Below are 23,802 nucleotides of genomic sequence, written 5' to 3' on the forward strand. Positions count from 1 at the left end.
TTGGAACCCCGACAGCTCTACGAGTTCTCCCAATCGACACTCTTCTTCTCGGACCAGAACTCGCCGGGCTTTGCGTCGAGTTTGCCCAACGCCAGCAACACGGGAGTCTCTGCACCCTGGTCGAGCGTCTTGTAGCCCTTGCCCTTGGTCATGTCCGTGTTGACGTAGCCAGGGCAGCAAGAAACCACATCGACCTTCTTACCCTCCTGCTGGTACTGCTTCGCCAAGGCTCTAGTGTACGCGATGACGCCGCTCTTGCTCGTGGCGTATGCAGCGCCTTTCCAGCCTTTGTCCTTCCAGCTGCCGTCGGCTACGACATCCTGAAATTCCTGCATGAGCGCATCGGAATCTGCGATCGTCTTGGCGTTGACGAAGCGTTCGCGAACGTTGTCGCCGAAGCCTTTCAACACACCAGTGAGCGAAGCAATGTTGACGATCCTACCACCATCTTTGACCTTGATGTTCTTGATCACGTCCTGCAGCGCGTAGTAGTTGGTCGCGACCGTCTGCTTTGCGACGCTGGCGTCGAAGCCATCCAAGGCGATTCCGGCGTTGTTGATGAGAATGTCAACGCCGGACTCGAGCTCTGCACCGAGCTTCGAGATCGACTCGTGAGAGGTGGCGTCGAGTTGACGGACTTCGATCGAGACACGTTCTTGGACGTCCTTGGCGAGTTCAGACGTGATGGAGGTCTTGGCATCTTCGCCTTTCGAAACGTCTCGTGAACCGAGGTAGATGGTGAGCTTGTCGGCTGAAGAGGTCGCGATGGGAGAAGAGGGGAACTCGTTGGCGAGTCGACGGACGATGCCGTAGCCCAGGCCGCGGTTGCCTCCTGATACTAGTGCGGTGACCATTGTGTGAAGCTTTGAGAGAATGGCGGGAGTGACTGATGGGAGGGAGGAATGAGGAACTAGTCGGCAGATGTCGTCGGGCAGTCTTCATTCAGCTTCGAAGCTGAGTCGACCTTCATGATGCGTTTGTGGAGGTTGACGCTGATGATGACAGATGTCGGCAAAAAAGAAAAAGGCATCCGGCGACTTTGGACGTCGCCGCGGAAATTCATCATGGCGACGTGCGTTCACCAGCCGAGACGCAGCTTGCTTGGTTGCCGACATCTTTGCTCCACACCACCGCTTCAAAGCGAAACGTATCCATCGCGAACTTGCTCAAGGCCCTTGAAGCCATGTCATCGTCGATGAGGGCAAGCGCAGGAATGCGAGCTCTTGTCGGGTCCCTTACAAGTCAGAGCACGCTTTCTGCACGGTCGGCAAGATCTACGACGTCCCTAGCATCTTCTCGCAGCACATTCGCCAACGCCAGCAGACAGCCAAACGGGCTATCATGGCACCAGACACGTAACCTTTCGCAGTCGCGTCCCACAACAAGAGAGCAGCTCTCGCCAGAGGTGCTTCGCAAGCAGATCGAAGATCAACTCTTCCGCCGGGTCGGGCAACCGCAGTCACAATCTCGACAACCAGTCCAGTATCAGCGCTTCGGCGGAGGCGGTAGCGGCGGAGGCGGTGGTCGTGGAAGAGGCTCGCTGTTCTCCTCACGTCCACCGGTGCTGATTGTCGTGGCTCTCGGAGGTGCGGGCATCTACTACATCGTGCATCTGGAAAAGGTGCCTGAAACAGGTCGATGGAGATTCATCGATGTTTCCGCAGCACAAGAGCACGAGATGGGTCAAGAAACGTTCCGTCAAACGCTGTCAGAGTACCGGGATCGCATCCTTCCGGCTTCGCATCCGTACTCGAGGCAGGTTCGGTCGGTGGCTAGCCGCATCGTCGCCGCTCTGGACAAGGCGGTGGACGATCAAAACCAACCTCATCATACCAAAGGTGATTCGGGCCTCGCACATCACTCGCATGGCGAAGAAGGCGGAATCTCGTATGGCTCAAATGCTGCGGTCGGCAACGATGGAGGCGCTTCGTCGTGGTTCGGTAGCCAGTCCGATGCCAAATCACAAGAGAGAGATGCGACGAAGTGGGAGGTGTTCGTCATCGACGATCCCAAGCAGAAGAACGCATTCGTTCTGCCCGGCGGCAAGATCTTTGTGTTCACCGGCATCCTCCCCATTTGCGCCAACCCAGATGGTCTAGCAACTGTTCTCGGACACGAAGTAGCGCACCAAGTCGCGCGCCACTCGGCAGAAAAGATGTCCGGCTATAAAGTGTTGCTCTTCGGCTCCTTCCTCCTGGAGGCGTTCGGACTGGACATCGGTCTCAGCAGGACAGCTCTGACTCTGCTCTTGTCGCTACCCAACTCGCGCAAGACGGAGCTCGAGGCGGACTACCTCGGACTACGCATCATGAGTCGAGCCTGCTTCGATCCGAGAGAGGCGAGCAAGTTATGGACGCGGATGAGCGAGTCCGAAGGCGGCGGCGGTGGTGGAGGCGTGTTGAGCAGCGCACAGGCGATCCTCTCGACACACCCGGTTTCCAGTCAGCGAATCAAGAATATGGAGAAATGGTTGCCAGAGGCGATGGATACGAGGAGGGCGTCCGATTGTCCGGCGCCAGAGCAGGTTTCTGGTTTCCGTGCTGCAGCTTCCTCAGCTAGGCAGAACTTCTCGCCGTTCTAGTGCAGACGCCGCAGGAGACACAACAGCCATGAAATCGTGAAATGGGCTCAAAGCAAAGCAATGTGATTCTATTCCAGCTTCCATCAGATACCAGATTCCATTCCGTGCGCTGATGTCGGCACCTTGTGCTTCTGACTTATTGAGCTTTCGAGTGTAGATTGACACGCCATGCGCTCGGCGGCAACGCCTGCAGCTTGCGACACGCCGGAATGATAAACGTGACCAACAGCACTGTGCCCACAACGACGCAGAGCGTCGACGTCCAGTAATATCCATCCCGCTCAATCACACACACTCCGCCTGCTGCCGAGCAAGCGGCTTTACCCAGATCGGACGTGCATTCGTTGCCGCCGATTCCCTTGGAGGCTGTGGCCCAAAATTTGGCGATCTCTGGATCTTTGAGCAGCGACGAGCTGGAGGGAGGTTGGCAGCTCGAGATGGTGAACAGGTCGACGGCTTTGAGCACAAAGTAGCGCGGCCATGTGCCGCCGAGGTTCGAGACCGTGTTGAGCAGGGTCATGTATGTTCCTCCGATGAGCGGGTCGGCGATTTGGGTGTGGAAGGCCGAGATGCCGACGAATTGGACGGTGGAGGCGAAGCTGCCGGCGACGGTGCTTGCGATGACGACGAAGAAGTAGCCTGTTCCGATGGGCGCTTTGGGCATGCCGTGCACGATTGCCATGGAAAGCAGAGCAAAACCGAGACGGAAGAAGAAGGCTACCACCCACGGTTGGAGCGCTCGATCGCCTTTGCTCCACCTCGCTGCCAAGTATCCAAAGATGAGTTGGAAGGGGAAGTCAATCAAAACCGCCAGAGCCAGATCCTCCTTACCGAAACCCTTCTCGACCAGCTTGAGACCGGTCACCGCTTCGTTGGCCTGGAAACCGATCTTGGCGACAAAGTGGATCAGGATGAACGTTTGGACATGCTTGAGCCTGCAGATCCTCCACATGATCGAGTAGACCTGTTTGACATCCATATCCGGTGCATCGGTTGCCTCCTCCTCCTCCTTCTTGAACACCAGCAGCCACGCTGTCACCAGCAAGAACCCGACAGCCCAGAAGCGCATGTACGCCGAGAGCGAAAGCAACGGATGTTCGAGCGGCGTGGAACGGAAGTACTTGTTGCTGAACTCGACCGAGTTGAATGCAAGGAAGACGGTGAAGCTGAGAAAGTAGCCCGAGTTGAGACCTACCGTCTGGGCAGTGCTTGCGTATGAAAGATTCTCCTGCGAGAGCAGTGTCAGTGCCCACCCGTCGACGGCAATGTCTTGGGTGGCGGCGAAGAGAATGAGCACGAAGAAGATGAGCGTGATGAGCTTGACGTTGGGCAAGTCTGCGAGGAGGAGCTGGTCGACGTTGCTGGATAGGTACCAGAACATGACTCCCACCACGGCCTGAATGGGAACGATCCAGCTCTTGCGACGACCGAGCGAGATTGTTCCTACGAGCGGGAGCTTGAGCTCACTGACAAACGTCGAGTCGACGATGGGGCTCCAGAAGAGTTTGAGCGAGTAGGGGTAGGTGCAGAGCATGAAGAAGCCGATGTCTCCGTAGCTCAATTTGGATTTGAGCAGGAATGGCATGGTGCCGAATGCGAGACCCACGGGTACGCCTTGCAGGAGGTATAGAATGACGAGAAGGATCATTGCCTTTTGATCTTGGGGCGAGAGGTCCATGAATCCCGAGGCTTCCTGGCTGGACTGTGTTTCGGAGACCGCGACGCCGCTCTTGCCGTCGATCGGCGTAGATGCAGGATTGAGGAGAACATCTTTGCCCGAGGTTTCCACCTTGCCATCCGTATGTGAGTCGTGCCTGGTCGCGAGCAAGCCCGACTTTTCCACTACTTCCGCGCTGGGAGTACCGTTGCGCAGGGTTGCTGTGGGTCGTTGGCGCATATTCGCATCGCTGCTCTTGGACGATGATGATGGGCTCTTTGCGCCTTTTGATGCGACCATATTTGCCGGCCTTATAGGGTGATTGTGGCTGGTAAGGACAAGACTGTTGCAATCAAGTCTGCATGACACATCAAAAGCGAGAGCGAGAGCGTTGATTCAGCTGGTGTGTGCGCCGTGGCGCGTAACGGCCGCGTTCCACGTCGATGACTTTCTTCTATGTTAGCGTTTCTTCCAAAGCAACAGAGAAGTAAACTGGCCAATGATTTTCAATTTGTTACACCGTCATTAAAGACACATGTAAAAGATATCCGAAGCCAGCACTCTTATATTTCTGAATTTTAGCCTAACCGCTATCTGCTAGATAACGAAGCGGCGGCAAATTTCGGGGAAACAGGAGAAGCCGAAAAGAAGGGGGAAAAAAAGAGAATCTTCTTAACGGGTTCTGCACGACGGCGCCCATGGATAGAGTCGCTTCAGCGTTGGCAGTGTCTCTTATCAGTCTACCAGTCATTCGGCTACGACCGACCGTGCATCTGATAGGCTCCTGAAATCTATCTTCTACTGTGCACACTGCTGGTCCGTCGTAAGCGAGATGGCAAGGAAATCTTTCGCTCTTCTCCGGAGCTGATATAAAACGCTTCCACCTCGCAATGCTGCGCCCGCGCCTCTCCATCCTTCCACGTCCTCCGTTCCGCCACAACAATCAGTGCAACAATGTCGAGTCCCGTCACCGGCCTTGTCGTTCTCATCCGCCACGGTGATCGACAGGGTTTCTACCAGTCCCCCACTAAGTACACCGCCTCAAAGACCAACCTCACGGTGCTTGGCTATCTCGAAGAGCTCAACAGCGGTGCCCAGTTGCGATCACGATACCTTGACGCCAGCTCGCCGTACTTGATTCAGGGGGTCAACACTGCCGAAGCCGAGAATGTGCAAGTCGAGGTCCAGGCGGATGCGGGTGGCGAGGGCGGCGTCATCGTAGAGAGCGCCAATGCCTTCATGCAAGGTCTCTTCCCCGCTTTCAACGACTCCATCACGCTTGCCAACGGCACCACTGTCTCATGGGATAATCGTGCGCAGCTCATTCCCGTCGAGACGGTAGAGCCCGAACAGTCGTTCGTCATGGAGCCATGGACATCGTGCGACAAGTTTGATGATTACACCAGCTTCGTCTACAACGGCAGCGAGTTCAAACAACAGGCTGCCATCGCTCAGCCTTTCTTCGACTCGATCCCAACCTCGGTCCTTGGCAGCCGTTCCAAGTCGCTCGTCAACGCGTGGAATATCTTTGATTTCTTGAACGTCGAAAAGATCCACAACGCCACCCTCGCTCCCCTCATCACCGATGACATGCTCTCCAACGCTGCGTACTGGGCACAGTATCACGAGGCCCAGCTGTTTGGTCAGCCAAGTCCAGTGTCTCTCGGAAGCATCGCTGGTCGAGGAATGCTCAACCCGCTCACCGACGCGCTCAGCCGAGTCGCCAACGCTTCGGACCCGCTCAAGGTCTCGGTGATCGCTGCGTCGTACAAGCCTTTCTTTTCGCTATTCAGCCTGTTCCAGATGCCCGAGTTGGAGGGTAAGTTGGTCGACTATGCCTCCGCCATGGTCTTCGAGGTCCACCAGGACGACTCGCTGCAGGTGTACTTCCGAAACGGCTCCTACGGCGACTTGCAGGCGCACGACGTTCGCGCCTCTAGCATCTCGGTAAGCACCTTCCTCGAAGACTATGACGCCATCAAGCTCAACTCATTGGCAGACTGGTGCAACGCCTGCGGTGAGACCACAGCACGAGGTTGTGCTGCTCTCAACGCCCTCAACGGCACCGGCAGCGGAGGCAAGTATTCTGATGTCACGTCAACGACAGGCAAGCATCAAGTATCGCCTGTCGTAGCCGGTGTCATTGGTGCCTTGGTCAGCCTCGCCGTGGCTCTCGTCCTCGTCGCTGGCTTGGCCTATTTGACCGGAGTAACCGTGGTGAAGCGGGGCAAGAAGAGCAATCCGAGACGTCAGCATCTGCTCACGCCTGGATCTACGAGCACCGTCAATCACCCTGGCAACAGTGTCGAGCTTCGATCGGACCTGGATCGCAAAGAATCGGTTGTATAATAGGATAGTGCTTCGTATGAGCGGCGATGTTCAATGGACTCATCTGATAAGCTGGCTTGACCGACGGAATTGTGGACCCTGAGCTGTTTCCAACATCGAAATCGCGGGAAACGGATTTTTGAGGTCGGTGGATTTGCTGAGTCAAAACGAGATGAATTCCTCCACAGATTGATCTTTTGATCATCCGTGGCTAGCGGCTGTTCCTTGGTCGTCATCTACCTCTCAGCCACCCCAAGCACCTCGACGGAAACAGACACTTACGAACACTAAACCCATGTCGCTACTCAAGTCGTTTGGCCAGGCGCTACAGCGCTCGGTCGAGGTAGCCCGAGATGAGACCGCAAAGAGTAAGTAGTTCCTCATCACCCACCCGAGCAACACTTGGCGGGCGAGTACTGACCAGCACAAACACGCGATGCTTGGTTTGAAACATCAGTGATGAGGATGGAGATCTCGCCGACATCGAAGAACCAAGGAGCTTTGCTCATGTACGCCATGACCCAACCAGCACATCTCACCAACTTTGCGACCGGATCCGACTCGGACATCGGTGGACTGTCTCAGTGCAGGCTCGGTCTCGACGAGTCGTCTCGCGGACGCTTCTACGGCACGCTCTCCTCACAGGTGCCGAGAGGAGGCAAGATCGAAAAGAGCGGCTACGCTGGATTCCGCAATCGCAATCGACCGACGCTGTTCGGCAACCAGTGCTGGGACACGACTGTGCACCCCTTCCTCGCTCTTCGAGTGAGAAACAGGCTAGCCAAGAAGCCAGTCGCCGCAGCGGAGAAGACGGACAAGGCGGAGACAGGTGGCGGACTCCGTGCAGCTCTGCACGCGAACGACCCTTCCGGTCCAGCTGCAAGTCGTGCGATCCACGCGCTAGGACTGGGAAGGAAGGAGCTTCCAGGACCCAAGTTCTTCGTCAATGTCCAAACCGACGGGCCTGTTACAAGTGACTTGTTCCAGCACCGACTCTACCTCGACGAAAGCAAAGGATCTGACTGGCAGACGGTGGTGATCCCGTTCGACGACTTTGTGCTCACCAACACGGGTCAGGTGTCCAACTCGCAAGTCTCGATGATGCGCGAAAAGATCCGCACCGTCGGTATTTCAGCCGTGCTCGATGTGCCAGTGCCTCCTTCGGCGTCCAAGCCACCCAGTCAGGATGCACCGCCGTCGGCGCTTTCGCGCAAGTCCGATGGGGAGCAGCAGCAGCAAGAAGATGACTGGGCGGTGGATGGTGACCTGCGCGGCGAGGGTGGTGAGGACGCACCTGTCAGAGGAAGCAAACGCGGTGCTACGTACAACTTTGATCTTGGGCTGGAAAGTGTCTATGCGGTCGGCGAGCTGGACGAGTTGGATGGGTTGTTCCAGCAGTAGCACCATCACTTTGTTGTAGGTTGTCAGTCAGGGTGATCGAAGCCTGTATTCATCATCGCAGGAGCCTGCACGCCTGAGAAGTTGTTCCTACCAAAATGACCGATGCTCTCTGTGCTCAGCAGATGAACACCGGGCGGGCCAGTGTGGAATGCCAAGCCTCGTCATAATCGCTGTTGATCTGTCTAACGCAAGGCCATACCTCGTGGCGTTGGCTAACAAATACGCAAGAGCCGAAGAGCTCTCGGGGCGCGGCAACCATATACACCGAGCGCGGGGCTTGATTTGCGAAGTGTCGACAACGCGTGTGCGCTGTGTCGTACCAGCACTTTTTTCGTGAGACACAAAAGGCGGACCGGGGATCTCGTTGGATTTTGTGAAATTACCGGTCTCGCCTGCGCACCTTTTCGAGAAGAAAGCCGGGGTAGTCGAGGCGAACGTCGGCCTTCCCGGTGTGGGGATCCAAATGGTCTCGAGGCCGTGCGCACCATCGGCCAACTCGCAGAAGCCCTTCATCACCGGTAGGTACATAAAGAAGCGGCTGTTGCTCAGTGACACCCGCAATATCAATCCCTGCAACCATCGACTCCAAACACGAATTGCATCACGATGGCCATCGATCCCTTCAAGCCCGTTGTTCTTTCCGCCGAGGGTGCCGACCTCACCTTCTCGGTGCTTCCATACGGTCTCACCTTCCACAGCATCTCGACAGAAGCCGGTGAAGACTTCATCGGTGGGCCAGAAGACCCCAAGGACCACGCCAAGGGTCGTAAGTTCCTCAACCCGATCATCGGGCGCTATGCCAACCGTCTGGAAGCGGGCAAGAAGCTCGAGTACAAGTCTGCCAACGGCAAGACCACGCAGATCGAGCTGCCCGAGTTCAGCGCACCAGGCGTAGTGCTGCACGGAGGGCCCGAGAGCGACAAGGAGAACAAGGTGGACAGCATTGTCCAGCACGGTCCTTTCGACAAGTGTTACTGGCAACCGTTGGATACCAAGGACAGCAAGCTGTTCGCCGACTCTGGTTTCAGCTCGACCAGCAGCCCGAGTGGCAAGGAGAGCAGCTTGATCTTTGCTATCGAGTCGCCAGATGGTGATTCCGGCTACCCGGGACAGGTTCGCGTCGAGACGCTGCTGGCTGTCGTACCGAGCTCGGCCTCCGACGCGGAGCTTGGCAAGTCGGCGGGCAAGCTTCTGATTCGATACCGAGCGGCGCTAGACAAGGACGGATCTGTGGAGGCGACACCGTTCAACATGACGCATCACTGGGGCTTCAACCTGTCTGCCTCGAACGAAAAGGTGGGCAAGGCTGAGAAGGGCACAGTATTTGAACACATCTTCCAGCTGTACGCTCCTGCGGGCAAGTCGATCTCGCACCTCGAGCTCGACCCTGCTCAGATCGCCACTGGAGACCTCAAGCCTCTGTCTGGATCCGCCGAGTCCTTCTCCAACCCTGGTCTGCACAGCTGGGATCAGCCAGGCGGTAAGCGCATCGGCGAAGGCATTCCTTCGGACGGTTACGACGACTTTTACGTCTGGGGACCAACGCCGATCCCTCAATCGGACGACATCAACAAGATCGCCGTGGCAGAGACGAAGCGCGTCCGCCTCACGTCCGAGTCGGCAGGTCGCTCGGTCACGTTCCACTCGAACCAGGCTGGTGTTCAGCTCTGGTCGGCGGGTGCCATGCCCGACCACCCGGCAGACCCAGCTCAGTCTGGTGGATCGATGAAGAAGGCGCACCGCAAGGGTGGACAGCCGGACAGCGGCAACTTCAACGGCGCATTTGCGGCGATCGAGTTCGGCGGCCCTCACTGCGGATTCCTCGAGCCCAACCTAGTGGGTCTGGGTGGACAGGAGGAGATTCTGGAGAAGGGCCAGGTGTACGACAACTGGGTCGTCGCCGAAGCTTGGCGCAAGTAGACGCTTGTTGGGCTGCGGTAGAAGTCTTCACCTCTCTCTTACTCAATATGAGGACAGACTCGGTAATTCAAATGTAAGCACATTGCACAGTGCTCGAAGCGAGTGTGACAACGGTTGATCTACAAAGATGTTCCATCAATGAGAGACACATCTGTCCATGAAACGGGAGTGTGCCCTGGAAGAACTTGGTGGCTCCTGCTCGCGTAAATTTCGAGGGTTGGCCTCTGCTGCATGAGCTAGGCGCCGGCTTCGCTCTTGGCGCATCGGCAAGATTGAGACCATATGCTCCATGGTGTTCCTGAGCAAAGGTCGCATATGCTTCCGCTGCCTGTGTCAATCGGCGTGCGATTGGCCTTCCTACCAGTAGAACGTCTATCTCGTGTAGCGAGAAGATCTGCCAGGTCGGGAAGCGGAAGAGCGGAAACACGCGCCGCGCGATACACGAGACAAGGATCGACAGGGCTGTCCTGATCGTCGCTGTTTCACTTGCGAGACGTTCAAGTTGACGAGTCGCAGTCGCATCGCAGCCAAAGTACTGCGATCATCGGTACACGACCTGCTCGGTTGGCATCGAAGCAAAAGCTGTGGGCCGGCTGGATAGCCATTTTATGCAAGTTTCTGCGCTTGTCGGCGTCGGAGATCGAAAAAGGGATTGGGAAGGAGGGAAAAAAAGCAACACAGAAACACACACTCAAACCAGAGAAGCCAGGCATAGTGCCAGCGTGACACGCCCATGGGTGGTTGACCCCTGTCGTATCATCCTTTTCGCGATTCGTGCAGCAACCCGGCACAGCGGCAGGCGCTTGCATCCCAGCCTATCGCTCGCTTGGCTTCCACCCACTTTGGTCGAAGCACATCGCTGGCGGCTTCGAGCATCGTCCTTTCAGCCGATATGAAGTCGCACTGCGGAGCGTGTGAAGAAATCAATATAGCACAAAAGGGAATGAAAAGAAGCCCCAAAAGAAACTCTCCCACGCTCGCTGTGAAGGAGCAGGAACAAAGCCTTTCAGCTTGACGCCCTTCGCTTCTGCAGCATGCAACTGTTGCCGTTCGTATCAATCGGCGGGCCAAGGCTTTGACGCAGCCAGCGTTCACCACGGTCAGGAACAAGGCAGTACAGTGCTGTACGCCGCATCGCAGTGGGTCGTCACATGCCAAGATGTGATCTCAAGACAGTGCGGTGCAAAGGCAGAGTGCGCAGAGTGAGGGTATGGCTTGCAGTGAATGATCACCCTCAATCGAAGCTTCTCTGTCCGCTTCAGGCTCCGATTTGTCGCGAAGTTGATTGAATAGGGCTCTGACAGTTGGCGAGCAGCTGAACGCGGAAAATCAGAGTCGAAGCAGCCTGCGCCAAAGACCGAGCGTGTCAAGGTCTACTCCGAGCCACTTTGACTTGCCTATTTTGGCAGGCTTGGCCGTCCATCTCTCGCTCCCTCGCTCCCTCTCGCCCCGCCTCCCTCAACACCTTCCACTCCCATCCTTCCCTCACCCTCACCCTCACCCTCTACCATTCCATCCCCGCTCCTTTCTTGACTCCGATAGCTTTGATAGCATCGAGTAGATCCTCTCCTCACGACACCTTGTCCCACTCGCTCCCCTCTGCTCTGCACCACCACCATTGCCCAATTTGCTTCTAGATAGTCACAGAGTCTTTGACAGACATCACCATCGTTCAGCAGATCGCATTTCACCACCTGTACCGACTACTGTAGCAACACCTTCGTCACCAAGTACAACTTTTACCACTCCACATCCACCAGCATGCTCGTCCTCAACCACAAACTCATCCTCCTGGCCTTCTTGGTGCTTGCGCTCTTTTTGACCGCTGCCGACTCGGTCAACGCCAAGAAGCAGTGCCGCGCCAAGCACCACCACAAACAACACCACAAGCACGCTTCCTCCTCCACCTCGTCTAGTGCTCCCAAATCAACCCCTCAGAACGAAGCTGCCTCGCCATCGGGCTCCAGCTCCAGCTCGAGCTCTTCGTCTAGCTCTGGATCTACTTCTGGCTCGTCCAGCTCCGGCTCTTCGTCTTCGTCTTCCTCTTCCTCGGGCTCGTCGTCCGGCTCTTCTTCGTCGTCTTCGTCGTCTTCCTCGTCGTCGGGAAGCACCATCTCCATCTCTGGTTTCACGCCTCCCAAGGGCAAGGCAGGTGTCGCTGGCGGCAACTCGCTCAAGTGGATCAGCAAATCGCTCGGATGGTACTACGATTGGACTCCCAACCCGAACAACCCCAATGGCGACGACATTCTCGCCGTGCCCATGCTCTGGGGCCTTGGCCGCGTCAACCACGACGACGACTGGGCGCGCTTCGAGGCATTCAAGAAGCTCAAGCCCGGCTCCGCACCCTTCGTAATGGGCTTCAACGAGCCCGATTTCTCGGGTTCTGGTTCCTCCGGTGTGATCTCCACTTCTGATGCCGCTGCCGCCTGGGAGCAGTACCTCGCGCCTCACAAGCAAGCCGGTGCCAAACTCATCTCGCCCAGCATGGCCATGCAGAAGGACGAAACTTGGCTCGCTCCGTTCCTCAAAGCCATCAAGACGCAGCCCGACATTATCGCCGTGCACATCTTCCAGGACAACATGGACGGCGTCAAGGGCGTCCTCGACCACTTCGCCCAGTACGGCAAGCCCATGTGGATCACCGAGTTTGCCTGCATCAACTACCAGGGCCCCTCGCCCGTGTACTGCGATCAGAACAAGGTCGACTCGATGCTCAACCAGATGGTGCAGCTCTTTGAGTCGGACTCGCGCGTCGCTGCCTACTCGGTCTCGGATGCCAACAACGGTCCGTATGGTGATCTGACGCCCAACCAGGCGGGTCAGACCCTGAGTGCCACGGGCAAGTCGTACCTCGCTTCGGTGCAGCAGGCTAGCCAGCGTCGCCGTCGTCGTGGTCTGGTCCCTGTTCGCAGGTGATCAACTCGTGCAACATATGTGGAGCAGATAGGCGGGTTCCGTTCTGCTTCAAAATGTATAGCTTGTACTTCGGGTCTCCAGCTGGTCTCTTGACGATGTACTCAGCTTTGGGGCCTGTCTTTTGCAGAGTCTTCCAGGCACTCTGCCAAGCGCATCCCTTTTGTCTTCTTTGTCTCTACCTTTTCAATGTCATCGGAAAAATTTGGACGAGGATCTGGAATCCTCGTCTCACTCAGTGCATCGCCCTTGCTTGATTGACGCGATTGGGTGTGACTCGCTTTCATCACTTTGAGTTGACAGAGTCGTGGATTGCAATCGAATGTGAGGACATGAGAGCCATGCTGTGCGTAGTTTATTGGTATAAAGCATGGGGTGGGCCGATGGCGATGACTATGCGAATGGGGTTACGTCCTTATGCGATGGCGGTGCAGCGATTGGCGGTGCACTATTCGTTGCTGACCCTGACCCCGATTCCTTCGACTTTGACTTGGGATCGTCTCCGCAACCGCAATCGTAGCTCTCGTCGAGCTTATCGCACTCGAACTCCTTCTTTCCCAGGCTCTTGTTCACCTCGTTGTGCACTGTGCACAGCCACAGACTTGCACCCATCCTCGACCCCACCTGCGGGGGTAGCTCCTTGATGAGCCGTTGGAAGTGTTGGGCGCATTCGCCGCAGGGGTAGAGGAGGGCGAAGTTGTGGAAGAACGATCGGAGGGTTTCCGATTCTTGCGGTGTGGGTTTGTCGGGAAAGCGGAGGGTCATGGTGTGTAGAAAGTGCCAGGTGGAACGGCCGAGGGCGGCTTTGGCGGTGAGGTTGGACATGGCGGGCATTATGACGCCGTCGACCCGCTGGGTGTCTTTGGCAGCAGCAGCGGCGGTGGAGGATGGTGAGGGAGGTGGTTTGAGCGGGGAAGAGTCTTGGTTAAAGGGAGAGTTGCCCGTGGGACGCCAGTGATCGATCAACCCTTTCACCGAGTCTTCCACCTTGTGTACTCCAGCAGAAGCATCCTGCCAATTCCACCCGTTCCACTTGGACTGCTCTACGCCTTTCCCCTGCGAGATCTGTGCATGGTCGTTAGACGCTTGACCGCTGAGGATCGAATCCGAGGTATACGCAAGTCCCGTTGCAGGATCGATGAACGTCGGTTGCGCTGGATGCGAAAGATACAAAAACGATGGGATCAGAAGGATCAATCCTGCCAGCAGGACTAGCTGGAAGAATCGGGATATCATGATGAGACCCTACAACCTTCGGCGTCGTAGATGGATCGATGGTAGTGGCAACGACAGAGCAAACAAGTGTTGGCGTTAGGACCCTGGCATCCAACACGACGCTTAAATCCGCTCGTGTGTCGACGCTCCACAATCTAACGCAACTCCTTTTACGCGCTGGGAAACGCGGAACTTGAACGTCGTGCCGAACTCAGCTGCATGCCAAGCCTTTCAGCGTGCCGGCTTCGCATAACTCGCTCTCACCTTGCCTGCACAAATCACAACTTCTGCCAACGGAGCAAGTCGATGTGGTATATTTTTCCGCTTCGGACGATCCCGAAATGCTACAAAGCGGACTGCAACGACGAAGAAGGCTCCACCAGCAGCGCCCAATCCAGCTCCATCGCCTCGACCCATTCCGCGTCGCTGCTCGGCATGGGCGGACAGTTTCCGACATCCTCCCCTGCTCCCGCCGACGCTCTCCTGGCAAACGATGTCGTCTGCAAACACCTCACCCTCGATGGCTTACCCTGCTCGACATCCGGCGACGACAACGTCCGCAAGTGCAGGTACAACCCACGAGCTGCGGCTGGGAACAGGTTCTCCGGGTAGTTGGAGTACAGCTTGAGCACCATTTGTCGGATCTTCCATGGCGATCCCAATCCGTATTCTGTACCTGCGACTGTGACCGTAGACAATGTGCTTTGTGTCTGCTCTCCATCTGGTGATGTCTTGAGCAGCTCCACCACCTGCGCTTCGCGTTCGAGTCGATGATCCAGATACTGTTTGAGCATCTTTTTGCCCTCCTCCACCACAGGACCGTGTGCAGGATACAGTCGGTTCTCGCTGCTCGTGGTTGCCGTTGCTGCTTCCACCTGCGAAGGTCCCAACTGCTCCAACGCGCGCGTACATTTTCGCAAACTCGACATGTACGCCGTAAGATCTTCGAACACGGTCGTGCCTTGACCGAGAACGTGGTCGCCGGTGAGAAGCGTCTTTTCCTCGTTCAACAAGAGGCAGATGTGGTCGGCCGTGTGACCAGGAGTATGCAGTACTTGCAACGAAGCAGTGACATCCTCGTTCGTCACGTGAATAATTGAGCCCTCCTGGAGTGGCCAGAGCGGCGAAGCTGCGCCCTCGGTCTCGCTGAACGGAGTGAAAGAGCCCTGAGGTAGACCGTGCAGCATCTTGACCAGTTGCGGGTCGGATTCGGCATCGAGGAACTTGTGTATCCTCGGCGCTGGCAGCGTCACTGTCGCTTCTGCTCTCAACTTGGAGAGCAGCGACAGAATGGAAGGCAAACCACCTACGTGGTCATGATGCTTGTGCGTCAAAACAATGTCCGAGATCCACGACGTGAGATCGTCCTCGTCGTCTTCATCCTCCTCCATCGCATCCTGCCGTCTTGAGGTGGACGCCTTGCTTGCAGAATCGCTGTCGACGGCTCCTTTGAGCGCACGTTCCAGAAGCGGGATGTACGATTCGGTGCCTTCGCCCGTGTCGACCAAGATGGAAGGGCGCGAGGCGAGCTTCGACGAGGGAGCGGACGGTGTCGAGACGAGGTAGGTGTTGGTCCCTGCCAGAGTGTAAGGACCTGGGTTCTGGCCGAGGATACGGATGACGCGGCTCGAGAGGCGCACGAGATCCTCGACCGCCTTGCGTGCTTCTGCCATGGGTGGCGAGAGTAGTGTAGACCAAGGCGACGGAGCAGCTGCACGATGGTGATGATGGTGGTGAGTGCGAGGCGAGCAGGGCGAGCAGGGAAGGGAAAGGGAGAGCTGAAACAAGCGACATCGGTTCCACAGAGAGAGGACAGGCCTGAGCGGAGACCTTGTTGTCGGGGCAAGTGTTTTTTGGCAGGCGAGAGACCCGGTTCGGTTCTAGCCGCAGGGTCCGAAGCTTGCTGCTCGAGTGCATCATCGAATCGGCCTGCCTCCCGCGGGTCAGAGCGTCTCTGTGTCACAGGGCAAAAGGGGTTTCGAGTGCTGGGATGCAAAGCCGGTCTCTCGGCAGCGGAGACTAAGTTTGAATGCCAAGCAAAAAAGGCCAAAGAAATTCAAAGGGATTCCCCACTCCGCTCTCTAACCGGCGATCCCAGCGGCTTGTGAGGCACGAGCTCGCCCGGCGTGCAGCATACTGTACTCTCCTCTGTAGCCAGGCTTACTGCCGCGGCAACAGCAGCGGTGTCACAGTCCAATCGAATAGCTATCCGTTCCGCATTGGCTGAGCTCTTGAAGCAGAGTATCATCCATCAAGGGCAAGTCGGAAAACTTGAATGCAAGTCTGCAACGGTTCGGCCAAAGCCTTCCATGCATAAAACTTGCTAACGGTGCCGACGGCTTGCGACTTGTGCGCTGTCCTCGAGTTGCGCTCTGATCCCCCACTCCCATTTCCAACGCTTTATCTCCGTTATATCCATGACCTGATTGGAAGATGATACCATCTCCTCTCGTCAGCTGATTGCCTTCAATGACCATGCGAGAGTCAGCAAGATTTGCATCCTAGAGCCTTGATCACGATGTTGTTTGGCGTTGTTGCCATCGGCAACCTCGTCAACAGAAGGAGCAGACCATATTCCGTAAACGACGCCAATGATTCGACGTCGTCTTGTCAGCTTTGTGCGTCGAGCAGAAAAGTGGTCTGCCGAAGCGTTGCCGCTCGCAAGTCCTTTTTCTTGGTGCGGTCGTCGAATTCCTGCCGTGCAACCATGTGGTCGCTTCCTTCTTCTTCTGAAAGGAAGCTGGAACCCTTCTATCATAGATTCCTTCGTCGGGTCGTGTGGCATTGAAGCACTTCTGACCTCGATTGGCTTCTCTGGAGTGGTCCCAGCAACCTTGCACGTCTTTCTCCACCGAAGCCCCGTCCGAGCTGGAAATTCCTGATCGACACCAATCGCGATGTAACATTCGCGACCTGCCGGCTCCGCATGCCACGAGTCGTCTGGTGTGGAGGCTTAGAGTTGCACGAGAACGTCCTTCTCAGCTTTCTTCTTCTTCACTCCCTTCCCTCCCATAGACCACCAGTCGACCACAGAGTCTCGTGACGCACCCTACACTCGTCTCAAAATATGGGCGTCAAGGGCCTGACCTCATACGTCAAGCAAATCCAGCATGCCGTGTCCGAGCAAGTGACCATCCCCGTCAAGTCCGCCACCGATGCAGCTCTGTCGACCTCGACAGCCAGCGAACCCGTCCCGGGGCCCTTCGTCATCGATGGATGGGCATGGATCTATCGCGCCTACATCGATCACTTTGCCGAGTCCGTGCGTGGGGGCGATTACATCGGCTACACCCTCCACGCCCGTCAATTCGTAAAAGCGTTACGACAGGCACGCCTCGAGCCCATCTTTGTCTTTGACGGGCCCTATCTTCCGCTCAAGATCCCAACAGTCTTGTCACGCCTCGGAGAGACTGCAGCCAACAATTCAGCCTTCATGCGCTCCTCGTCACGGCTCAAGCCCGGCTTTCAGGTCTCGATGGGTGCCTTCCCACCACTCCTCTACGATTGCACGCTTGAGGCGCTCCGTCAGTGCAACGTCCAGATGGTCATCGAAGAGATCGAGGCAGACAGCGCAGTAGCTGAGCTTGCGGATAGGATGGGCGGATGGGCGGTGAGCAACGATTCCGACTTCTTCGTTCTGTGTGCTCGAGGCTCGCGATGTCGAGGCTATGTCCCCATCGATACGATCGAGTACCTCGTTCAGCCCAAGGCGCAACAGGTCGACTCTCAATCGGCGTCTCTTGGTAGTGCTGCCTTCGAGGACGACGGCTTCGCACAAGTCGGTAAGAGCGGAAGGGCGAGAGGGCGGAAGGCAGGCAAGAGCGTAGCAGCTATAGTTGCAGCAGCTGAACCACTCAGCAGACCCCCGGCCAATCCCGAAGAAGGTGCTCTGTCCGCGATTCGCTTCACATCCTACTCTTCTCCCAAGCTGGCCGCTGCGCTCGGCATCCCGACGTCTATGCTCTCACTGCTCGCGGCATTGGTGGGCAATGACTACACTGCTAGCATCCAGAAGCGCATTCTCGATCCTGCGCTTCCCTTCGGTCCTCAACGAATCACGTTCATCGCCAACGCCATCAAAACAGAAACGCTGCGCATGGCATCCACAGGCAACCGTACTCCTGCTCTCAATCTTGGTTCTTCGGGCACTGCCACTCCGTCGGCCACACGCAATGGACTCGGTCGCACAGGTTCTGGCTGGGGAGCGCTGTCTGCTCGTGGAGGCGGCTCGTCCGCCATCACCTCGGCCACGGCTACACCCGTGGGCGATGCGATGCATCCCAAGCTCGACGAGGCTCTGGCAGCGCTCGCGCTGAACGATCCGGTGCGCTTCATGGTTCAGCGTGTCACCGAGCGCATCTTGGCCGGCGTGGCTACAACCACTCGAGAGGCATACGTCACCTCGGGCGCGCAGAAAGATTTGGTCGACGCCATCATCGATTCCGTTTGCACCTATTCTCTCCTCAGCGATCCCGACGCCATTCATCGATCGACACCAGGTACCGAGTTCTTCTCCGACTCGCACAGCTCAGCTGCCAGGGCTGAACATCGTTCAGGCCTCAAACAGTATCGCGCTGCGTACACGGAAGGTTTCTTCGACCGCACTCTGGTCGAGTCGCTAACGCAGAGGTTCTGCATCAACCGAATGGCGCCGGAAGATCCGGATCAGAAATCGATACAGTCGACGCATGCGCGTGATTTGCGCGATTGGACATTTACCACTCTGTTCTCAAGTTGGGGCATGGATTGGGCTCGCGAGACGTTGGAAGAGCCACTACCGGTGGGAGGAGAGGATGAGGATGAGCTGGCAGGCGCGCATGCTGGTGCGATACCCATCTTGGCTGGGCCAGGTCCGAACAAAGTCAATTGGGACGAGGAAGGTGATCCGGAGGAGCTGATTCCCGTGCAGACTCCGCCGTCGTCGTTTGGCAGCTCGATATATACGGACGAAGATGATCAAGACGACGACGAGGAGGACGAGGTGCGGTCAAGACCAGGGTCAGCAGCAGGCTTGCTGGACGTAGATGAGCAGGAAGAGGGGCGCGTCAAGCCGCCCCCTGCTGTCATGGATTATGGCCGAAGGGGAGATCGATACGTGGCGGAGCAGCGTCCCATCTTGTCTTTGGATGCGTTGATCGCACGCCAGCGAGACGAATTCGGTATCGAGCCACCTCAGGTGCTGCGCAAGTATCTGCGCGCCTGAGTCGACGTTCTCTTATACGATAGAATTTCATGCAGCGCATCGTGCACCATTTCAGCTTCAGGGAGATTGACTTTGTGTTCATGTGTAGGACGATATTCAGATTTGAGAGCACAGAAAGGTATCGAAGAGTATACAGTGGGAAGAGAAGTGTAAAACGATCGTTTATGCGAAGAGCGTGCAAACAGGGAAACAGGCGAACGATGCAGGGCGCGCAGGAAATACTAAGCTAGGATGCTCGCGCAACGCATCATTGGGGTCGGTAGTAAGCGCCGCCGGTGGTGTCGTTGTTGGGGTAAGGACGGGCTTCGGTCATGGGAGTCTGGTAGAGGCTTCCACGTTCCGATCCGGGCAGGGTGGAGGGAGCGTTGTACGGGCTAGCGTCCTGAGCGTAAGCTGCACCAGCGGGGCTCGGTTGAACGCCGTGCTGAGCGGCACCTGCACCGGCAGCGGAACTGTAAGCAGCATCGTTGTTGCCGTGGTACTGCTGAGCAGCTTCACTCGGGTAGTAGGTGTCGTTGTTCTTCACACCATCGATGGCGTAAGGAGCAGTAGGTCTGTCGGCCACGCCCTGTTCTTGGGCGAGCTGCTTGTTCTCCACCATCGTTCCGTCTTGGCTGAGACCCATCTTGGCTCGTCTGTGAGCAGGCCAGAGATCGACGAGGTAGGTGAGGAAGAAGATGGCGAGCAAGAACGCGATCGCCCACTCGCACACCGCAGCGGCGGAAACGATCCTGTCGCATCGGTTGTTGCCTGGCACCGCATTGCCTCTGCAGATACCGTAGCAGACGATGAACGCGATCGCACCCGCAATGGCAAGCGACAGGATGATAGACTTGATGATGGCGATCACCTTGAGCGTCGCCAATCGGTCGTAATCGTGCGAAAGCGAAAACACCTGCAGCACCTGGAACAGCACCGAAAGCGCCACAAACACGACAAAGATGAGCGTCATACTCCAGTGAACCTGCGAGTGGTTGAACGCGTCAAAGATGCTAAGCAGGATCAGTGCAGCGGAACCGATGACGGCGCAGATGACGGAGCAAATATCCAAGATGGTCTGCTTCTTTCGAATCGAGCCGGGGATTCGACGCGAGTGTCGCAGTTGTCGTTCGGCGAGGGTGGTGAGGATGTAGAAACCGGCGGTGCAGCAGGCAAAGATGACGAAGAAGGTCTTGTGCTGCGCTCCGACGTCCGAGATGAACACGATCGAGGCTTCCTCCGGCTCATACTCGCGGTCATGGTCGCGAACGGTCCAGATGACGAGCAAGCCGACGATCGCGGTGACCCAGCATCCGAACGTGGCGATGGGAAGCAGGTAGTAAAGACCGAAGAAGCCGATCTTAGCCATTTTGAGATATTCTGAAAGCTCCCGCTGGTTCTGTCGGTGGAAGGTGCGTGTCTCGAGGAGACCGGCGCCGCTTTGAGAGGTAGGATGGGGTCCGAGGAAGACCCGTCTCGAACGAGAGACTAGGGCAGCGAGGTGGAAGAGGTTGGCTTGAGGGTGGGGTCAGGGTACAGAAGCAACGACCATCGCAGGGTCTCGGAAAGCCTCTTATACGGAATCAGACGTTTCACAGCTTTACACGACGACGCGGGAAGAAGAAGAAGGGTGCCGTAGAGAAGCGAGTCAGCGTCATCCCCAGCTATGCTGGATGACGAGCGGCCGACACGGCCATGTTGGACACCCGCATCGACGGGTTTCATTTTTAGCAGCAGCCTTTGCCTTGAGCAGCAAACGAGGCTTGGCGGAGAATTCCTTCTCGAGGCATGATCTCCGTCAACTTTCCGGTCGGAAACTAAAATTGAAGGCGGCGTGCTGTGCTGAAGATACCATGCGGAAGTTGGCACTGCGTCTCGCTCCGGATTCTGTACGCAGACACGGACAGAACGGGGGTGGAGCAGTCTTTGGAATTTTGGCTTGACCCTGACACTTTGCGAGTGCAGCAGAGATGACGTCAAACGCCGCTTCCGCACTTCGCCCTGCGTTTCCATCCAAAAGCGTGTTGGCTTGAATTTCCAACTCTGCTTCGATCTCCGATTCTCTTTGCAACCCGCATCGTCTATGACGCGAAGCAAACACGCAGTCTTCCGGTAACTTGGTCTGAAAGTGCGGGTGTGAATCTTCCTCTATCTCGCTTCGTGGATGCGGGATCCGCAAATGAATGGCAGAGCGCCGCTGGGACCCCTCAAATTCGCCTTGTTTGGCACTCTGGCGTATCAATGGACCCTGCATCGGGAGGTTCGTTCTTGACAGTAAGAGTGATGTATGTCTACAGGGCGCCCACGGCTCCAGGTCTCGAGCGAGCCTCCGTCTCTCCAGCAACCACACGCCCAGAACACAGGCATTCGAGCAGGACAAGGTCTGTATGTGTTTCAGGATTGATAAATTAGACGAGGTGATGCGATGCGACAAGGAAAGCGAAGGGAATGCAGGCGAACTGACTGGTTGGACATGATGAAAAGCTTTTGGTAGCCACGTGGACGAGGATGCGTCTAGGCAAGCTTGGGCATGGTCTTGCCAGCCTCCTTCCACGCGTCCAGCACCACGTCTCGAAGACGGTTGAAGGCCTCCTCCACGTCCTCCTCCGCAATCAGACTGAAACTGGTTCGAACGTAGCACGTCTTGCTGCCATCCGGGATGAACGCAACTCCCGGCACCGCCAACACGCCAGCCGCTTTAGCCTTGTCCGAGATGAGGGCAAAGCTGTCACCCTCCGACTCACCAGGTCCAGAAGGTGGCAGGTTGAGCCTCAACCACAAGAACATCCCTGCAACAGGCGTAACCCATTTCGCCACGCCGGCGGCGCCCAGCACCTTTTGGGCTTTGGCTTCAAAGTTGTCACGACGCTTGGCGTAGTAGCGTGCGACATTGTCGACGTGTCGCAGGAAGCCGGGGATGCCCCAGTGGTTGAGCAGAGCGTAGGCGACGGCACCGGAGAGGCCGGACGGTTGCAGGTTGGCCATGGCGGTGTTGGCGTCAACGGCGTCGAGGATCTCGTTGGGTCCCGTTGCAAAGCCCAATCGAAGACCGGCTGCGAGGATCTTGGAGAAGCTCTCAAAGCGCATTACTCGGCCCGTGCCCCATCGCTCGCGGTGCTCCTCCTCCAGTGACCAGTAGCTTCGGCATCGCGGTCGTGTCACGGCATCCTGGTCGAGACCTTCAAAGTGCAAGTAGTAGTACGGATCGTCTTCGAGAATGAGGAAGTCGTACTGTCGGGCGAGGGCGAGGATCTGGCGCTTTCGATCATCCGAAGCGGTAGTGCCGGCAGGATTAGCACCTGTAGGCGTGGTGTACAGGCACTTGGGACGCGGAAGCGATGCCGTCTCTGGATCCGTCTCCCACTTTTCCAGGATCTCGGCAAGTCGGCTCGACATCATGCCCTGGTCATCGCTGGCCACGGGTACAATCCTCGCCTTGAGCATCACCAGCGAGGGCAAGATACCCGTGTAAGCAGGCGACTCGCACAGAATTACATCGCCGGGGTTCAGCAGAGCCTCGAACGTCTTGTTGAGCAAATCCTGCGATCCGTTACCCGTGGTGACACGCCAAGGTGTCCTACCAGCAACACCGTTGAGCTTGGACGTGGGTGTGACGGCTTCCCTCTTGTGCATGTGCACTTGAAGTTGAGTGATCCACTGAACAAGCTTGGGGATACCCGCAGTGGCACCGTACTGGAGAGAGGTTACGAGGTCCTCGCCCCGGATGTCGAGCTGGGTAGGTCCAGCTTCCGCCTCGGCCTTGAGGTTGAGCGAGACGCTCTCGAATGGGAACGTGTCCGGGTTGGGCTTGCCAGCAAGCAGCGAGAGCATGCCGGGAATCAGCTCGGCAGGGAAGAGAGATCGGATGGCAGATGCAGGTCGGTCGTGCGATGCTTGACTAAGGAAGCGTGCCGGATCGACGCGGCTCGCTTTCGGAATTGTTTCCGAGGCGGAAGCGAGGTCACCCACCTTGTCGCCAAGGTAAGGGTTGGGGTTGGCGTTGACGACTTGAGCGGAGGGCGTCATTTTTGGGGTGTAGGCAAGGAAGACGTTATCAAGAGCCTAAGGATTCCTTTGTCGACCGATTGTCTGCTTCAATAAGGGATGCGGGAGTTGTCTATCTTCTGCTTGACCCGATCAATTGGAATAGTTTATATGCCCTTCTGGTTCCGGTCTTTGCTACACTAGCTACTGGTGGCAAAGGCTGTAGCGCGCCAGGGATACCGAGAGGAACTGCAAAAGCCGCTCAAATGCCTCTATGTCGCTGGGTGGGATGGATCGCTTGGCGAGCCACGACGAGCACAACTGGACAGATAACAATGCAAGCCGGGGTATGAAACGGTGTGCTATCGGTTACGGCGATAGCTTTATTGGTGGGCGGATACGGTCGCAGCAGCCGAAGAGAGGAGGCAACTGCTTAGGCAAGATTCGTCGGAAATGAGAGGATGTGGGGGTGACGAGAGGGAAAGGACCGATGAGACCGACGGTGGGTTCTATAAAGGCAAAGGGTGATGGAGGGAGGTCGTCGACAGTGATGAGCTTTTGAGAAGGATGGTAAAAAGGTTCCGCGAGAGAGCCGTGGCTCTATTTCCAGGAATCCAA

General features: G+C 56.9%; 14 protein-coding genes across 14 annotated transcripts; 6 read left to right on the forward strand and 8 right to left on the reverse strand.

Annotated features, from left to right (window-relative positions):
* Positions 1–17: 17 nt before the first annotated feature.
* On the reverse strand, positions 18–1,066 carry PHSY_003716 (short-chain dehydrogenase; the record flags this gene model as incomplete). Its single annotated transcript, XM_012334333.1, has 2 exons — positions 18–863; positions 965–1,066. 2 exons carry the CDS (start codon positions 1,064–1,066, stop codon positions 18–20), a joined length of 948 nt encoding a protein of 315 aa, XP_012189723.1.
* Positions 1,067–1,213: 147 nt separating this feature from the next.
* Positions 1,214–2,581, forward strand: PHSY_003717 (hypothetical protein; the record flags this gene model as incomplete). The annotated part of the gene is made up of 1 exon (XM_012334334.1): positions 1,214–2,581. One exon carries the CDS (start codon positions 1,214–1,216, stop codon positions 2,579–2,581), a length of 1,368 nt encoding a protein of 455 aa, XP_012189724.1.
* Positions 2,582–2,717: 136 nt separating this feature from the next.
* Positions 2,718–4,538, reverse strand: PHSY_003718 (acetyl-coenzyme A transporter 1; the record flags this gene model as incomplete). Its single annotated transcript, XM_012334335.1, has 1 exon — positions 2,718–4,538. The coding sequence occupies one exon, from the start codon at positions 4,536–4,538 to the stop codon at positions 2,718–2,720; it is 1,821 nt and encodes a 606-aa protein (XP_012189725.1).
* Positions 4,539–5,192: 654 nt separating this feature from the next.
* On the forward strand, positions 5,193–6,587 carry PHSY_003719 (hypothetical protein; the record flags this gene model as incomplete). Its single annotated transcript, XM_012334336.1, has 1 exon — positions 5,193–6,587. The coding sequence occupies one exon, from the start codon at positions 5,193–5,195 to the stop codon at positions 6,585–6,587; it is 1,395 nt and encodes a 464-aa protein (XP_012189726.1).
* Positions 6,588–7,031: 444 nt separating this feature from the next.
* Positions 7,032–7,967, forward strand: PHSY_003720 (complex I intermediate-associated protein; the record flags this gene model as incomplete). Its single annotated transcript, XM_012334337.1, has 1 exon — positions 7,032–7,967. The coding sequence occupies one exon, from the start codon at positions 7,032–7,034 to the stop codon at positions 7,965–7,967; it is 936 nt and encodes a 311-aa protein (XP_012189727.1).
* A 606-nt stretch (positions 7,968–8,573) lies between these two features.
* PHSY_003721 (hypothetical protein) lies at positions 8,574–9,887 on the forward strand (the record flags this gene model as incomplete). Its single annotated transcript, XM_012334338.1, has 1 exon — positions 8,574–9,887. One exon carries the CDS (start codon positions 8,574–8,576, stop codon positions 9,885–9,887), a length of 1,314 nt encoding a protein of 437 aa, XP_012189728.1.
* Positions 9,888–11,648: 1,761 nt separating this feature from the next.
* Positions 11,649–12,806, forward strand: PHSY_003722 (hypothetical protein; the record flags this gene model as incomplete). Its single annotated transcript, XM_012334339.1, has 1 exon — positions 11,649–12,806. One exon carries the CDS (start codon positions 11,649–11,651, stop codon positions 12,804–12,806), a length of 1,158 nt encoding a protein of 385 aa, XP_012189729.1.
* A 390-nt stretch (positions 12,807–13,196) lies between these two features.
* On the reverse strand, positions 13,197–14,039 carry PHSY_003723 (FAD-linked sulfhydryl oxidase; the record flags this gene model as incomplete). Its single annotated transcript, XM_012334340.1, has 1 exon — positions 13,197–14,039. The coding sequence occupies one exon, from the start codon at positions 14,037–14,039 to the stop codon at positions 13,197–13,199; it is 843 nt and encodes a 280-aa protein (XP_012189730.1).
* Positions 14,040–14,362: 323 nt separating this feature from the next.
* Positions 14,363–15,691, reverse strand: PHSY_003724 (metallo-beta-lactamase domain protein; the record flags this gene model as incomplete). The annotated part of the gene is made up of 1 exon (XM_012334341.1): positions 14,363–15,691. One exon carries the CDS (start codon positions 15,689–15,691, stop codon positions 14,363–14,365), a length of 1,329 nt encoding a protein of 442 aa, XP_012189731.1.
* Positions 15,692–16,570: 879 nt separating this feature from the next.
* PHSY_003725 (trehalose phosphate synthase) lies at positions 16,571–16,924 on the reverse strand (the record flags this gene model as incomplete). The annotated part of the gene is made up of 1 exon (XM_012334342.1): positions 16,571–16,924. One exon carries the CDS (start codon positions 16,922–16,924, stop codon positions 16,571–16,573), a length of 354 nt encoding a protein of 117 aa, XP_012189732.1.
* A 161-nt stretch (positions 16,925–17,085) lies between these two features.
* On the forward strand, positions 17,086–19,221 carry PHSY_003726 (hypothetical protein; the record flags this gene model as incomplete). Its single annotated transcript, XM_012334343.1, has 1 exon — positions 17,086–19,221. One exon carries the CDS (start codon positions 17,086–17,088, stop codon positions 19,219–19,221), a length of 2,136 nt encoding a protein of 711 aa, XP_012189733.1.
* A 247-nt stretch (positions 19,222–19,468) lies between these two features.
* Positions 19,469–20,569, reverse strand: PHSY_003727 (hypothetical protein; the record flags this gene model as incomplete). The annotated part of the gene is made up of 1 exon (XM_012334344.1): positions 19,469–20,569. The coding sequence occupies one exon, from the start codon at positions 20,567–20,569 to the stop codon at positions 19,469–19,471; it is 1,101 nt and encodes a 366-aa protein (XP_012189734.1).
* Positions 20,570–20,998: 429 nt separating this feature from the next.
* PHSY_003728 (phospholipid-transporting ATPase) lies at positions 20,999–21,454 on the reverse strand (the record flags this gene model as incomplete). Its single annotated transcript, XM_012334345.1, has 1 exon — positions 20,999–21,454. The coding sequence occupies one exon, from the start codon at positions 21,452–21,454 to the stop codon at positions 20,999–21,001; it is 456 nt and encodes a 151-aa protein (XP_012189735.1).
* Positions 21,455–21,714: 260 nt separating this feature from the next.
* PHSY_003729 (aromatic amino acid aminotransferase) lies at positions 21,715–23,226 on the reverse strand (the record flags this gene model as incomplete). Its single annotated transcript, XM_012334346.1, has 1 exon — positions 21,715–23,226. One exon carries the CDS (start codon positions 23,224–23,226, stop codon positions 21,715–21,717), a length of 1,512 nt encoding a protein of 503 aa, XP_012189736.1.
* Between the last annotated feature and the right edge of the window lie 576 nt (positions 23,227–23,802).

This window comes from Pseudozyma hubeiensis (assembly GCF_000403515.1).
Source record: "Pseudozyma hubeiensis SY62 DNA, scaffold: PHS38, whole genome shotgun sequence".
Taxonomy (NCBI): Eukaryota; Fungi; Basidiomycota; class Ustilaginomycetes; order Ustilaginales; family Ustilaginaceae; genus Pseudozyma; species Pseudozyma hubeiensis.